The sequence below is a fragment of the Dermacentor variabilis genome, chromosome 2, assembly GCF_050947875.1.
Source record: "Dermacentor variabilis isolate Ectoservices chromosome 2, ASM5094787v1, whole genome shotgun sequence".
NCBI classification, from domain to species: domain Eukaryota; kingdom Metazoa; phylum Arthropoda; class Arachnida; order Ixodida; family Ixodidae; genus Dermacentor; species Dermacentor variabilis.
Window position 1 is genome coordinate 75,838,525 of NC_134569.1, and position 16,767 is coordinate 75,855,291.

At 43.6% G+C, this 16,767-nt stretch overlaps 1 protein-coding gene across 10 annotated transcripts in view; it reads right to left on the reverse strand.

Annotated features, from left to right (window-relative positions):
* Window positions 1-1,307: 1,307 nt before the first annotated feature.
* LOC142572115 (serine/threonine-protein kinase mig-15-like) overlaps window positions 1,308-16,767 on the reverse strand; it is a 108,171-nt gene continuing 92,711 nt past the window's right edge. For 6 of the 10 annotated variants that reach the window (XM_075680997.1, XM_075680990.1, XM_075680992.1 and 3 more), the window contains 6 exons: window positions 14,412-14,492; window positions 13,901-13,921; window positions 12,082-12,160; window positions 9,047-9,127; window positions 7,678-7,817; window positions 1,308-5,483 (listed from right to left, as the gene is read on the reverse strand). In XM_075680997.1, the coding sequence (XP_075537112.1) occupies window positions 5,400-5,483; window positions 7,678-7,817; window positions 9,047-9,127; window positions 12,082-12,160; window positions 13,901-13,921; window positions 14,412-14,492 (486 nt within the window). In that variant the 3' untranslated portion in view covers window positions 1,308-5,399. The remainder of the gene's footprint in view (window positions 5,484-7,677; window positions 7,818-9,046; window positions 9,128-12,081; window positions 12,161-13,900; window positions 13,922-14,411; window positions 14,493-16,767) is intronic. The other 4 variants (XM_075680993.1, XM_075680989.1, XM_075680996.1 and 1 more) reach the window with 1 other exon arrangement.

The following is a 16,767-nucleotide window of genomic DNA, read 5'->3' on the forward strand; positions in this document are numbered from 1 at the left end:
TCTGCACTGACAATGCACAAGATTTTGGCATGCCACTTCATCAATGTACTCAAAACACTCTTGCTCCTTACCAGCTTTAACCTGTGACAATTTTTTTCTCACAATGCGAACTGGTGCTTTGGATGCGGCATTACAAGGTTGAAACAACAATTTAAGAAGAAACGAAACTGCTACTGAAGGGCTTAAGACAGTGCAATTCCACCAATGGAACATGAGGCAGAACCAGAGTGTTGCATTTCACGAGGAGCATTTTGAAGTTGACATTAATGTATCTGAAGATTTACCAGACTACTTTTCGAAAAGTGTAATGCGCAAGCTTTTGGGACAGACGCTGTATAATGGACGAGTTTAAGAGAAAGGAGGGAATTGGTAGAGCGAGTTAGAATTAGCATGTGCAGAGCTCACCAAAGTGCGACGTTTTTCCAGGAATGCTTTAGACGTAGTGACTGGAGAAGTGGCAAGAATGAAGTCTCCAAAGCACTGCCTTTCTGTTCTCTTAATTAAGCATTCGTACAGGGCCTCTGTCATAGTGCTGTGGCAAGGACAGAGGAGACCTGGTACTTGCGTGGAGGTGCTGGAGTTGTGATCTATTTTGTCAACGGGCGCCATCACGTTGGAAAATGGATGGACAAGTGTTGCTACAGAATTGAAATATGTCGAAAATAAAAGATATTGCATGCATGCAGTCGCAACACTCGTAATATTCGGTGTCTTAGGAACCACGAATGGGGCATTTTTAAAAAAATTAAATTATGGGTTTTACATGCCAAAATCACAATCTGATTATGAGGCACCCCATACTAGGGGAGTCCAGAAATTTGGACCACTTGGGATTCTTTAACATGCACCTAAATCTAAATACATGGGTGTTTTCGCATTTCGGCGAAATGCGGCCACCGTATCTGGGATTTGATCCCGCGACTTCATGCTTAGCAGCCCAACACCATAGCTACTAAGCAACCGCGGCGGGTAGAGCATTACCTGACAGGAATCGGAAATGGTGATCACGTGTTACTTTTTTTTTAAAACAGATTTTCTGCAGGTAAATGTAGCTGCCTGTAAGCTCATGTCCTTGAGGCAGACAATTTTTTATGGGCCTAAAGAAATGTGCTTTGTCAAACTTCACTGCTCCCCCGAGATTTTACAGCATATCCAGCAACAAAATATGTGCAACTTCAACATGACGCCCTTATCGAAACCGTTGCACATGGTAATCCGACTGACCAAACATACTCGCGTGTTGTGAGCATAATGTTGCGACATGTGGTGAGCGTAATGTAGTATGTTGCTCAAACATGAAACCAGAAAAAAATCTGTAAAACTTTATTGACAGAATCACTAAAACATATAAAATCGCAGGTGTATGTTACATAGTCGTTGCTCTTTTTTTCTCTTTCTCATTCTCAAAGATGCATTAAAAAAGTTCCCCTGGGATAACATCTTGCAAAAGATTTGCTTATATGACACATCGTTCAGTATACATAGCCCTGGTCAAACACTTGTGAAGTAGCTTAATAGATATGGGTCTACCATTGTACACCTTGGTTCGCTCCAGCTTTTCTCTATACAGCACGACCACAAAGCTGTAATGCACACAGCCAGGTTGAAACGCAGATTATGCGTCTGATGCTGCTGGCTGGCTGTCTCGGCTGCAATCAGTGAAGCATGAAGTGCCAACGACATCCTATCACTTGTCTGAGAATGCTTTCAGAAATACAACCACGACTATCTTACGTGTAGCGTAAAAGGGGGACATCTTTGAGCATGCGCACAATGCAGCCTACAGGCAACGTGCGGCAAACATTTTCTGAAGCTCTGCGGCCGTGCTGTGGTCAGTCATAAATAAGCTACAGGTTATTAGTTTTCTATTAAAGTACCATATATGCTCCAGCAAGCAAATATGCGAAGGGATGCAGTTACTCATAAATCATGTCATATACGCATATGTTTATGTACATGGACACACATTTTCTCATTGCGTTCAGTTGACTATCAGATGCACCTCTGACATGTGCAGTACGCATGAAAAAAAAAAAACAACTAATAAAGACACAAAGGGATCACGTGCCACTTGCAACAAGAGCCCTGTAATGCAACAAATTAAAAAAAAATGGGGAAGGGGGGGGAGGAAGGCTTTGGCACTATTATTGACATTACAGTGAGCCTGTGGAAAAGCTGACCAAACTTTGATAATATTCCTTCCTGCTTGCTGTTGAGTTTGTTCGCCATTTTAAATCTATAAGCAAAAGGAGCATCTGTCAATATATACAAAACATAACCATATGGTCGTATTTACGACTTTGCAATAAACTAGGACAACAAAACAAAGCCATCAAATTGCAAACAAGAACAAAAAGAAAGAAGCTACGAGTTGGGAAAGAAGTGGGGGGGGGGCATGAATATGCTGGCTAGTAAAAACAAAATATCAACATACACCATCCCCTGTATGAAACGAACAAGTATTTGCTTCAAGTGAGGCATAATGGACACTGGAGCTGTGGTAACTCAATGTCTGCCTGATAATGATACAAAAGCTTATTGTATCCAAACATGATAAATACCGCAGCAAATTAATGTAGAGAAAAAAGAAAAAACAAGGGGGGGGGGGGTTGAAGCTCCCTTTGCAGGATGTTCCAACAGTGCAGCCTGTGGAGAACTAACACGAAGTGCAGCACACGCCACATGCTGGCACACAGACATTAGTGGCAGCCAAGCTCGAACAAAGGATTGGCATTAGGAGATTGTGCTTAGCCCCTCAGTTCGAATAGGCTAGCTAGGCTACGTATTGAGCAACTACAAGGCCTCATCAGACAAAAGCAACGCGCGATTCCAGTTGCCAACTGGTTGCTGAGGGCAAGTTTTGCCCCAAACTGGAACGACAGTAGAATGAAGCTTGGGGCCTCTAACTCAACGTTTCCCAGTTTCTTGAAGCCGCTGCCATGAACTAAAAGCCAGTTTCAGGCTCTGCTACAAACACACTCACTTCAGAGTCAGCTTGTTGGGCAACACGAAAGTGGCAAGTATGCAAGACCAGATACAAGAATTTGCGCAAAGGTCAGGTAACGAAAATGGTTGCGGTTGCATACAATAAGCAGCGAAAGAGCAAAGTCTGAGGATGTTAGACTAGCACCTGTACAACAGTGAACAGGAAACAGAGGGCTTTTTCTTATGGCCATCCCAAGGGAAAACAAGAAATCCATTTTTTCTTCTTTTTCACTCTGCTCAGCTGTTTACTGTGCAATTCTGAGCAAATAAAAATATGTCATTCATCTACTGGCTTAAATGCTCTGTAACCAAATGCAATGGCTGATTGAGTGTGTTAGACTAGCACCTGTACAAGACTGAACAGGAAACTGAGAGGGCTTTTTCTTATCCCATGGGAAAACAAGAAATCCATTCTTTTTCACTCTGCTCAGCTATTTAATGTGCGATTCTGAGCAAATAAAAACATGTCATACATCTATTGGCTTAAATGCTCTATAACCAACTGCAACGGCTGCTTGAGTGTTTCTCAGGCTAGAGTTCACTACCATGTGGTTGCACTTCAGTTCATACCAATGCATCAAACTGTCTGGTCTGCTGCTTCAACAAAAATATTTGCAGCGATAACAAAAAAGAACAAACTACAGAAGCACAAATGATATTAGGCCTTCGATTCAAAGCCAAAACCAATACTATTTCATGACAGATCAGACTTCTTTATGAAATAAGCAATGGTGCCTGGTCAGTAACGTAATGCTCATAGGTGCTTCAGCACATCCTGGTTGGCACAGAGCAAACATGCATAATTGATTTCTATAAACAGCCTTTGCAAGTTGTTTCCCATCTAGACGAAAAGAATTCCTGCAATAGACTTTGCTCAATGCAACGCAACCCATGTTACAAGTATGCACACTCCTGATAAAGGCCTGCCAGTGTAGTTGTGTCAAACACGATCACAAACATGATGCTAAGAGAACACAAGTCGTCTTTTTTCTACAGTGGCACTGCACTTCAAAAACGAACATCCAAGGAGTCTAACAAAAAATTAGGGGAAAGCAAACCTTTCCGATTCCCTCAGCATAGGACGATCAAAATTAAATAGAGGAATTCTGTACATGATAAATACAGGTCATGACATCGACCAAAAGCCAAGGAGACAACAGCCTTCACATGCCACGACTATATGTATATATATATATATATATATGTATATAAGAAAACTTGGGAGCAACCATGCCTTGGACCACAAATGACAGAAGCAGTAGAAAGGACAGCAGCATACAGAGTCCAACTGCTCAGATCAACTACAAGCAGTATTGCACAAACAAAAATGTAGATATGTAACTATGTGCACTTTTACATTGCCACTCTGCAACAAGACCATAGTTGCAGTTTCTATTCCTCTTTTTTTCTTGCACCCACTAAAGCTACTGCTTAGAGAGCAGTGCACATCGCTCAGGCAAAAGCACTTTTTTCTTTCTCCAGTTTTGGTGGACCAACAATGTCAATCATGAGCATTAGCAGCAAGGATCTGCAGTAGGAGCTAACAGCTGGCTGACAACAAAAACATAGCGTGGCCCCATACAAAGAAGAGCTTTCTAAGGTGGCCAATCCATTTGTTGCCACAAGCAAATGGCCCAGGCAAAAGTAAGCATGCTATGGCAAACGCAGCAGTTTTCGACTTTGCAAAACGAAGCACTGTTTCAGCAATGCTGCAAGTAGAGGTATACACACGTTGCAGTCGAATCTCCAGAAAGATGAGGCAGTGATAAGACGAAGAATACATTATGGCAAAATGCCAGAGCTGTTCACTCGTACTCAAATGATTTACTACAATTATGTAATTCATTTGGCAGATGGTCTGCATAAAGAATAAAGTGACAGTTCTCGTGAAACTAATTCACGAAGATGACATTCTTAATGCACTTATGAAATGTTTCACATTATAAGGCTGTGTGGCGAACCTCAAACTGGAAATGCTAGCATTTCCAAAAATCCAAAACTGTTGATGTGTTGGGACTAGGCGATGCTATACAACTGCTCTCTGGGGCGCAGCAATGACGCTCCAGTGACAAGCACATTCATAAATTCTACATATAATGCCTTACCACCGAGGGCAGTTACACAACGTTTCTTGAGAGACACACGCTGAAGACTGCGAAATGGCCTGCATTGCCCCTCCCAACTGAAATTTTTGCTCACTTGGCGTTTTAGCTTCAGGTAGAAGGCAAAAAGAGAAAACATCAGTAAAACAACTCCACACTTTTTTTTAAGCGTTACTACCAATAGCAGAAACAGGTAAAAACTGCTGCATTTGCCCAAGCACGGTGAACAGACACTTTCAAAGTAATTGTAAACTATGCTGTTTGATGGCTGCTGGCGGTAAAAGGGGGAGAGGCAGCCTGCTGGTACCATGGTTACCAGTTGGCCATTCCTGGCTTGTTCAGTGTCATGAAGTAGATCTGGCAGGAGGTGCCGCCTTTGGCTGACGAAAAGAACACCTACATACAAAGCACAGGGAGAAAAACATTAACAAGGGCCACCGCAAGTTGTGAACAATGGTAAAGGTTACACTCTGGAGGCACATTTATGGAGCATTCTATGGCAATAATTTCAGAAAGCTCTAATTTATTCAAAGAATAAAGCAGAAAAGCTGTTCTGCATTATCTTGCCTTTCTTCCCTTTCCAGAGCACTCAAGTAGCTTACTATAACAAATTATGTGTGCTGCAATAGATAACATCAAATAGACTAGCAGTGCTGAACATCGAAACAAAGTAAATTATTTTCACATTCATGTGCGACAACACTACTATTGAAAAAATTACTGACTTGTTTTAGATTACAAAACCGAACTTTGGCCTTTCATGTCTTCACCACTAAGACAATAAAAGTGGAATAATGGTTTCCTACTAGGGGTGTATGAATATATAAAGATAAAATAAAAGAAACTGTTTTACATGCCAAAACCACAATTTGATTATGAGGCATGTCGCAATCAGAGACTATGGATTACTTGTGCCAGGCTGGGGTTCTCCAATATGCACTAAATTAAGTACAGAAACGTTTTTTGCATTTCATCCCCATAAAACTGCCACCGCGGTGGTCGGGATCACACGAATATCAGTTTGTGGGTGCTTTTTTGTTGGCAGAATATGGATACAGTCATACCTCAATATAACAAAGTTGTGCTTGCAGTGAAAAACTTTGTTAAATTGCAAATTTTTTTAATTTGAGGTTTTAAAGCTTCAGCAGAAAAAAAATTTACCGACGATTACGATACACTCTAATGCGAAGTTTGAGCGCAGCTCTATACGTGCTTTCATGTCGCAATATATTTCGCAAAGAATTTGAGAGAGACATGTAGCAGAGTTGGCAATCGTCGAAAATCTGATCTGCGGGTGAAATAAGTTGGCTTTTATACATCACTCGAAGGTTCCAGTGTAATCGCTGGTGCCACCCGACTTCCAGAAAGTACTACAGAATTTGCGTTGCACATACAATCAGACTACAAAACAATCTCAAACCATGACAATCGAAACAAACACGAATGAGACCAAACCAAGCAAACCAAGCATGCGCAAGCGAGAACTTATGCGAGCAGATGATGCAGATGAGATGCAGTTGACTTCTGTTAATAATACTCCGATGGGACTGACAAAAATGATCAAATTATTCACCGGGCCGAACTGAATAAGATGCCTAAAAATGCCAGAACACACCACTGATTCATTCAGCAGCAACACGCCCTCAAAATAAATGTGCACCCACTTTTCATATGTCCAAAGTAGAAAACTAACATAGAAATCACATTAAAGAACATAAACAAAGTAGGTACTTAATGTGCATCCGATTTTTTTAGAAAGAAAAATATGCACTGCATAATGGCGGCTGGTTTCCTAAAGTCAGGTTTGCCGTAATACATTCGTGTTTTACTGTAAAGTATACAATGGCTGCAAAAGCAGTTTTGGTTTTGTATCCGAATACACCGTGCAGGCAATTTCTGGCCCAATTTTCAAACTTTCACGGGGGAAGAAAAAATAAAAAATCTGCCTTGGAAGAGGGTAACTACCGTAATTGCTCACTGTGAGGTATGGCTATTACTTGAAAAATATTCCTAGAGCTGGCCAAAAACATGTTTTCAATGGGTAATGGCGTGTTAAATGTTTTCACTACAGTCCCTTAAGCTCTGCTAAGATTGCCACTAAAGGGGATGCTATCGGAGTGGTCACCACAGGGGTCAGGTGCATGCATTCTGACTGGCTAACTTTGAATTATCTGGCGAAGGCCAATTTTTTGGACTGACATAAGCATGTCTGAGCTTATAGAAATGCATCGGTGCCAACTGGGACCGCGTCGCTTTCCTCCTAACGCGTGCTTGATCACGTCACTGCACTTCTTCCGGCGACATTGCTGATGTAGAAAAGATAACACTTCCTCGATGCAAGCCCAGTGACGGTTTTAGTTTTGCGCACTGTACTGCACAATTGAATTGGCTGGGTGCTATATTTAAAGGGGCCCTCTTCAGTTCGAACTCTTACTTTATTCGAAGAAATTTGCGGTCCCCTCTGAGTTAAAATTAAGGAGAATTTGCTGTACTGTAATTTGTCGATAGCACCGGCCTGCTTGCAATGCTTACTAAAATCAGTTCACAAACAGCACTGCAAAAAACCAAGAGCGCACAAATCTGGCCATACCTTGTCATTGCGTTCACAGAGAAACTTGAGCTTTTGCGACTTCTTGTGCATAAACACACCATCCAGGTGGCCAGACTCCACGCTACGAATTTCAATGGCCTTGTTGCCCCAGCCCATGATCTGGCCCGTGCCAACGTATGCTGCATTGTAACATGTGAACTGCATTAAGTCATCGAGAAATGATACTGCGGCATTAACACAGTACGACTACACTGTCACAAGAGCGAATGACATACTTTAAGTGTAAAAGAAATTTCAACCTTCAGCTTTTGTTAATTGGACACTAGAGCAACAGTAAATCGATACATTTTCAAAATTAGTTTTGTTAATTTCATGGTAAGAGGTTGATTACTAGAAGAGGAAATAAAGGCTAAATTTCATTTTTTGAAATATCACGTCACAACCCTGCCAGCTCTGGTACATCATTGCTAACATTTCAAAGTATTTGCCCATACTGCAGCTGTTGTGACACTGTCAAAGCACACAAAACATGCTAAATTTAACCTATTTTACCTTGAGAAGGGAACACAGTCGACATATATAGAAAAAAAAAAATTAACTAGGCTTGAGCAGATACCACTAAAATACTTGATGTTACAGTGAGCTGGCATGGGAACTTGAAGGTGGTGTCGCCACAAGCATTTCATTTTTACCTCTTTCCTGGCTTACCAAGCCTCCTTTCACTGCTAAGAGTGGCTTTTTTTGGTATTGTGGAATGATAACTCACTAATACAGAGCAATGTATTCTTCCCTTCAGTGCACCTATAAACATGCTCTTAAATGAGTGTAGTACCCTTGAAACATGGTGCATGGAATTTGGATTCAAATCTCTCTAAGCAAATAAACAAAGTACTGTCTTTAGTGTCCCTTTAAAAGAAGGGAAGGTAGCTTGCATTCTGTACAGTGAGAACTGATCTTGCCAGTAGACTTGCACTGAGGAGACACGAAGCCATGGACTTGCACACACATTTCATGTGTTCTCTTTAAAGTGGGCCATCTTAAGCAAGACACAAAAAATCTAACTGTTTAAGCTATAACAGGGCAATCGAATTTTCAATTTCTTTTAAATAAATAAGTGGCGATTTACGGCCACATCAACAAACATGGCAGTATTTTTCTTAATGCACAGACAATGGGGCAGAAGGTAATTACCTTGAAAAAAAAAATTTAAGTAGAAACAGAATTTTAACTGCAAGCGAGTGTGTTCCTGTTTTCCTGTTGCATTACTTCATGGATTCCTACGTTGACCACCATATCAAAAGTGTGCTGATAGCAGCATGCGGTCTTCTGGACAACACATACAGCCAATAAAAGAAGTGCCGAAGTGCCATTAAGCATGCTAGCAGGTAAGCTATGACATAGCTCTTACCGACTGAAGTGGGCATCTCTCCCCACTGCAGGACAATGTTCTTGCTGACTCTGCCATATATGCTCACGTAGACACCCTCATCTGTAATATGACAAGGAAAGAAAGAAGCGACATGTAATACAGAATGCTACAATAACACTAATAATACGTTGAACCTCAATATATGGAAAGTGCAGAGATTGCGAGATAGTTCGATATAGCCATAATTCGATATATAAAATCCAATAAAAAATGCGTCAAAAACTTTTGCAAATCGGTCAACCAACCTAGGCCGCACGAAGTCGGCGCGGCCTAGGTCAATCACGCGTGGTGCAACTGAACGCACGCTCTGAACAACGATCCCTAATCGCGTCCTAATCATGGTGCAGTAAATACTCACTTGAAGCTTCACACAAAGTATTTATTTATTTGGCATAAAGTACCGCAGCAGTGTAGCTTGTTTCTTATTGGCAGCCGTGTGCTCCAACACGGAGTCCTCAACATAGTCTAAACGATCCACAAGCAATATGCCGGTGCGCTATATCATGCCGCAGTAGTGGTGTAGAAGGGCCAAAGCAGCTACAGCCTCAGTTGTTTTCAGGAGTGGCGCAACATCAGCACTTGCGGGATCAACCTCGGCAGGGTCTTCGTTTGGGCGCTAGTTCTGCTGCGATCTCCACGACCGTCAATCGAAACATTTTGAAACACTGTCAATAACTAACTATTAAGTGGCATCTGCCAAGGTGTCCATGAGTGAGCCCAGTGAGCGCATGCTGTCCTGTGTCTTTGTGGGCGCAAACCGCCAGCCCTCGTGAGGCACAGCAGGCTCAGAGCGCGGCGCGCCAAGGAGGAGTCATTGCAACAAATACAATGTGTAGTTGACGTTGTCGAAAGAACTAGCCAAGCCGCCTCGTGTGTACGCCGCTACGTTCAAATGGTGCCCTCGGTGAGAACGATGTGTGCAGCTATGGTACGGAGCAGTCGGGAACGCCCCTAGAGCTTTACGCTACGATGAAACGCCCATCGTGCCACTGCTATCTTCGAGGGTGTTGCGGGAAAGCTCACAGCCTGTGACAGCCTGGCATGTGGTCTGGGAGGGGGGGAGGCGGAGTTCAATATATCCATATAATTTTATGCCCGACCCGTTTGAAATACGCAATAATTCGATATATCCGTGTTCGATATATTGGGGTTTGACTGCAGTATGTGGTTTACAAGTCATACTAAAGCATCAACGCTAAATACGACACTCCAAAGAAAGCTCTACACAAAGCATGATATATGGAGTATCATATATGATATGATCACAATGTTAAATTACAAAAAAAAAGATAGATCCCAAAAGCACACTCATATGCACAAGAGTGCTTTAAAAGGTAAACAAAGAAATCGTGCATTAAAATCAAGAACAAATGGCCAACTAACACTACTGTTAAAGGCACTTACATGATACCACATATAGACACACATTGTGCATGACCAGCATGCCTTGACATTTTGCTTTTTCACATCTGTGCAACAATCAAAAGCATGAAACAATGACAATGTCATCACATATCAAATATAATACAGTCGAACCCGGCTATATCGAACTCGCAAAAAAACGCCTATCAGTTCGATATAGAGCATAATTCGATATAAGCCTGCTAAATAATTGGATGTCATAAAAGCACATACCATTTATAAGATCAGTTTATTGATTAAACTAGCTTAGTTTCGCACGAAATAGTCCTGCATTTTCTTCTGCTTTGGCAATTTCGCTGCCTGCGACGCACGCACTTTTCCACATTAAGGAGTCGGAGCAGCTGAGGCCGCAACTTTCCGCATTCGCGCAGAAGCACCGGACTATTGCGAGTGCACCAGTCATTTCGGAGGATGTGGGACCGTCGTTGCTTTCCTCATTGTGCCCACTTTCACTTGTGCTCAGTACGATGTTGGCAATGTAGTCTTCGTTTTCGGGATCTCCCGTGGTCACGACACATCATTTGCGCTCACAAACTCATCCACCGTTGATTCGTCAACAGCTTCCGGAAATTCTGACAGTTCGCTCCAAACTTCGGCAACACTGGCAACGGCTTCGTCGCATTCATCAAAACTTACAGTCATCACCGAGCACGCGGAAGTCGGCCCGGCTGAAGCAATTTCAGATTAAGCACTCGTACGCGGCCGTGCGTATGGGTCGGGCGCCACGGGCACCGGGTCGCGAGTTTGGACGCTTTAGCCCTAATCTCCCCCTTATTCTTCAAGATCGTGCCGAGAGTGCTCCTCGGAATCTTGTGCTCTGCGGGGACATCCGACTTCTCACTGCGTTCGACACGATTTATGATTGCGAGCTTCACGACGAAAGGCAAATTCTTCCGCTTCATCATGGCAACACTGCGGGAGAAGGCCTACAAGGCGCACACAAAACCAGTGAGACAAGTCGCACTTTCGCCATCTTGCATGACGAGGGCACAAGAGCATCTGATTGGCTGTCTGAGCAAGCGCTGTGAGCGGGCCAGGATCATTTTTGCAGGGGGGGGGGGGGGGGGTGCCGACGGCTCGTCCGAGGCAGCGCGGTCGGGCGCGGTCACGGTAGGGAGAGCGGTTGGATGGAGCCGCGCAGCCGGGTTTTCTCCGCCACCGCGAGGGAAAACCAACTTCCGGGGGCACTTTCCACCGCTTGACGTTCGATATATCGGGTGTTGCTGCTATTTTTGTTCGATGTAAGCGTAATTTTTGCGATATATACTCATTGTAACTATATCGTGTCCAGAAATTGTTCTATATATATAATAATTCGATGTAAACGGGTTCGATATAGTCGGGTTCGACTGTATATCACTATCCGTGGCGATGCGGCCGAGCATCTGCAAATAAACACAAGTGCTACCCCACAACAACACGCAATGATGATAGGTACGATGCGCCATCTGTCGCCCAACTGTGACAGCATTTTTGCATTTATGCCTCATGGGAATGCAGCTGCTGCGGCCAGGTTGGAACCTGCGACCTCAAGCTCGGCAGCCTAACGCCATAGCCAGTAAGCTACCGCGGTAGGTGAAAGAGAGCCTCACTGTCATAGCAGAGCAGTAGCTGGACACCCTTGGAGTTTGGAAGAGTCACAATGGTGTGGGGGGTGATCTGACCCTGGTTCTGAAAAGCAATAAGATCAGCTTTGAGTGCCGCTGCTGGTTTTTATTTTTACCAAGTGTTACAAATTTATGCCAATGTGCAAACGCAACCCAGATGTGGAAACACATAAAGGGAGAAAAGAAAAATTGGGGGGGGGGGGGGAGAAGGATTTGATCGTTATAGAACATTTTTGAACCTGGAACAAGCAAAACACAAAAAGAAGATAAAGAAGGCACGAGTGCAAGAACTTAATCATACTTTCTCAAAAATTAAAGGAAATTTTCTGGAGAAAAGAAATGAACAAAAAGGAATGTGCAGATATTATCCAGCGCTTCCAACAGTACTGAACCGTTAAGGAATGCGTGCACAGCAATTTTATGTGATGGAAACACTAACATCTCTAGCTTAGCAAAACTGCAGAATCAAGAACAGTCAATATTGAACTGTGTAAGAGGCTCTCGTCACACATCTGCAACATGGTACTTTGGAGTCTGTAGTGATTTACTTATATAGGGCAATTGTTTTATTGCGATAGCAATTATATGCACACTCCAGGTGCATTTCTGCTGTTGCCGTCGGCGTGAGGTTCCGCACGAGTGAAAGCGTGTGAGGGTGAGCCAGTGAACGCGGTTCAAACTCGCGTGCATGAGCGAGGAACACGGCCTGGATGTGTGCCCCCTCCTGTGGCGTGCGAGGCAGGGGGGGTGAGGCGAGGGAGGAGGGGCGTTCTCCCGCGGCTGCTACGGTGCCTCAATGTCCTCCTTGCCCATCGCTCCGTACAGAGTGGAGACAACCGCGACGTCTACTACGACGTTGACCACGCGAGTCGCGGACGCCGTAGGGACGCGTTGCCGGCGCTCGTGTGCCTTGAAAGCAACCTGCAACGTGGCTAAAGTGCGCGCCCGGGTGGGCCTCATCTTCAAAGTGATCTGCAATGTTTGCAGAGTGCACATAGTGCTGGTAGCTTCGCATGTGCTGTGCTTTCGACGTTTCGTTTGTGCTTAAGCAAGACATGCGTGAAGGTCAATTCACTTGCTGCTGCCGCGATTGCTCACTCCAGAAATTTCACAGCGAGTTTCTGTGCTCATCAAGTGAGATGTGTTCATGCTTACCTGTGTGCACGTGACACAGAGCTGGTTAATTTAGTTCAAACATGTTGATGGGCTAGTTGGTTTGAATTTATTATAGAATGTGCAAGTGCGACTGAACAAGGACATAGAAAGAAGCACACACACACAAAGACAGCGAGCGCTGTCTCTGTGTGTCTGTTTCTTTCTACATCCTCGTTGAGTCACGCTTACATATTTTATCATTGTTAGTTTAGTTAGTAAGTGAATCTTTACAAGTTTATATGGCTGATAAAGCTACTATCCTTGGTTTGTACGGCTATCTACTAATTTGCTATCGCAATCGGTGCTACGCCTTTCGGGCGGAACTGCGAATTGTTTTTTTTTTCTTTTTGGAAGCAACCAATTTCATATAAATGCCACGAGAAATCGCGGCTGCATCTACATTTGAAATTCAAGATAAAACACATAGCTACACACAACTCCATTTAATGACGTGCGATGCTAACTGTGAGTACAAATAGTTTTCATGCACAAGATAGCAACTTGCTTCAAGAAACAGAGTGAATCTGACAGCTGCAGAGTGCAGCATGCCTGTGACGGTGCATTTCAGCATGTTCAGAGATAGCACTGAGATTTCCCTGGTGTGCAAGCTACAAATTTCAGCAAGCCAGAAACCAACCACGGTGCTTACCCCTGCTGCACGATCCTGGAACTGCTCCACGACAGCACAAAAAGGAAAAGTATAGATAAAACATACATGCCTCCAATATGACACAGATCACTACCATGATCATCAGGTTATTTATTCTCACTGCTGCTGGTTGAAGGTCTCTCCCAGTGAAATCCAATTACCCCTGCCTTACTAAGGCAGCTATGCAAAAATGTATAAAAATTACACTATAAGCCCTCCATAAGTAGTATCAGTCTTCAGTAGAGCAACACCATTCTACGTCCATGACATTCCTAATCTTATCACTCCATTTAATCCTGTACTACCTTCGACAGCCCTTCCTTTCCCTTGACAGAACGATCCTGGTATATAACCGGTGGATAGCAGCTAGCCAGCAAGTCTTTATAAAATTTATAAATAGAATGTTGCTTTAGCAAATGCAAGTGAACAAGCTAGCATAGCTGTATAGGGCATATGCTTCATGTTTTCAAGAAAACTCGGAACACAGAGTAATGTGAGAAGGCTGACTTACATGGGAAGGAATGTAAACATCATAAACAGCTCCAGAGTCCAAATCCACTGCGTGAAATCCTTGGCATGATCCGTACACCACCTGGCATGAATTTAGACACATCATTTAACTCTTTCGTTACCATGAGAAAATGGTCCTATTTTATAGGTCTCAGCAAAAAATTATTTACCCCTACAAATAATACTCCAGCACACATTGCAGCATAGCATATTGTACATAATGAAATGCTCTTTCCAAAAACATGTTGCCAAACAAGATAAAACAAAAATTATAGTCCCGTATTTACACGATTTTAAGTCGACTCGCATGTAAGTCGACCCCCCATATCGCGTGACAGGGAAAAAGAAAGAAAAAAAGAAAAAAGAGAGCATACCCGAGGGCGCATTCGATAACGAAAATGGATTAGTAGCTGACACGGTCACTGGTCTACTCGTCTTCACTAGCGCTGTCATTGTCATCGTTGCTGCGGTCCCACAGCGCGTCGTGGTCCAGCGAAATTTCACATTTGGCATATGACCGCACCAGGTCATCTTGTGGAACAGCAGCCCACGCCGAATGCACCCAACCACACGCAGTCGTGAAGGCTCTTTTGACAGGTCCGGTTGGTGTAATTTCATGGTCTTCTGCCACCAGCCACTTGTTGTACTCACGGCGGAGCAGGGCCTTAAAATTAAGGCGAAGGTCCGGGCTTGTTTCATGACCATGTCGCACTTCACAGGCAGGAACCAATCACGTATTTCAGTGACGTACGCCGCAAGCTTAGCCTACAGCTCCAGAAAGCGTCCAGACTTCGGCATGTGGGAAATTTCTCACTTGCCGTCACAGGTGAAAATTTCGCTTCCCTGCAGTCGTCACTCTCGCACCACCCGTTCAGAAACATCCAAATTGCAGCCCACTGCGCAGCGATTTGTTTCTTCGGTGTAAAGGATGGCAGCCCTTTTGAACGCTGCTGTGAACGAGCGCCGAACGATTAGTGAGCCTGGAGCACTCATGATGACTGAGGAAGCATAGAAGTGGCACGTAGCCGGCAGTCAAGTGGAACGCGTTAAACCAATGCCAATGCCTTTCAACAGAGAAAGAGAAACCCGCGAGCGGTGTCTGCTCTTCCATGAACTACCGACACTCCCCGCAAGCGCCGCCGTTCTGAGGGTGCCGCCGCAAATGGGAACAGCAGCGCTTCCATCAACTATCGACCCCCCCCCTCCCTCCATGAGTGTTGCATGCACTCTAAAACTCTCAAAAATGTTGAAAAACCTTCCGAAAAGCGAAAAAACACGTGGGATAGTGAAAAGATAGAAGTAGGGCCTAGAGCAAACATAAAATTGTAACTACGTTGTAGCTCCCGTTGGTCTCGCTTTTTTGGCGGGGCCATGTTTTGGTTTCGATTGTAAGTCGACCCCCCAACTTCAGACTTCCAAATTTTAAAAAAGTGGTCGACTTACAATCGTGGAAATACGGTAAGTGCCATTTTTGCTGCCAGTTGATAAAAACAACAATAAAAAGACATGACACCTACAAAAACATTAATATCAAAGGAAATTCAGAACATACACTTAAAATATAAGTAACCCAGGAATAACCTGAAACAGGGTGTCTACAAAGTTGACATTTCCAAATTCCCAGAGTTTTCCAGGTTTTCCCTGAGTGCCTTTGCAAAATTCCCTGAGTGACGCAGAACTATGTTTTATGTCAAGATGGGCTGAAACCACGTTGCCCGATGCTGTCACTTTCTAGTAATCACATGAAACAAATAAAACCAACGACTTAATCCAGTTTGAATACTAAGAAGTAGTGTTTATGTTATTCAAAAAGAAAATAGAAAGGAGGGGTCAGTAATATGCACAGCAAATAAAATGTCTTCAAAAAAATTGCAAATCGAGTCGGACATTGTAAATACGAATAAAAAGGATATGCATACAGAAGCAAATATTTTCTAATATGAGCTATTTCTATCAACTGATAGCAAGCTCAGTGGCATGAGGCCCGAACTTTCTCACAATTGAGATTCTCTCTCAAGAGCTCCTAAGTCAACCTCAGCTGTCCTGACATACTCTCAGCCCGCGTACGACGCCTCAGTGTTGCGTTTCACGGCTTTAAAGAGTATTTTGGTTTGGATGATTGACACCTGCATCCCGGCATCAGCCAACACTTTTTTTTGAGCTCAAGCTCCTTCAAAACGGCGGCAGCACGCTTCCTTTCCCGTTTATTCCTCAATGCATAGGTTCTTTATGTTCTTGTCCTCCTTCCGCCACTCGTACGCCCCACGAACCATTTGAAGTATCTTCTTGGTCAGTTAAAGTCCACGTCCGATTTTTCATACTCCCTAGGGGCTGCGAAAACGTCCGAAAATCGGCCA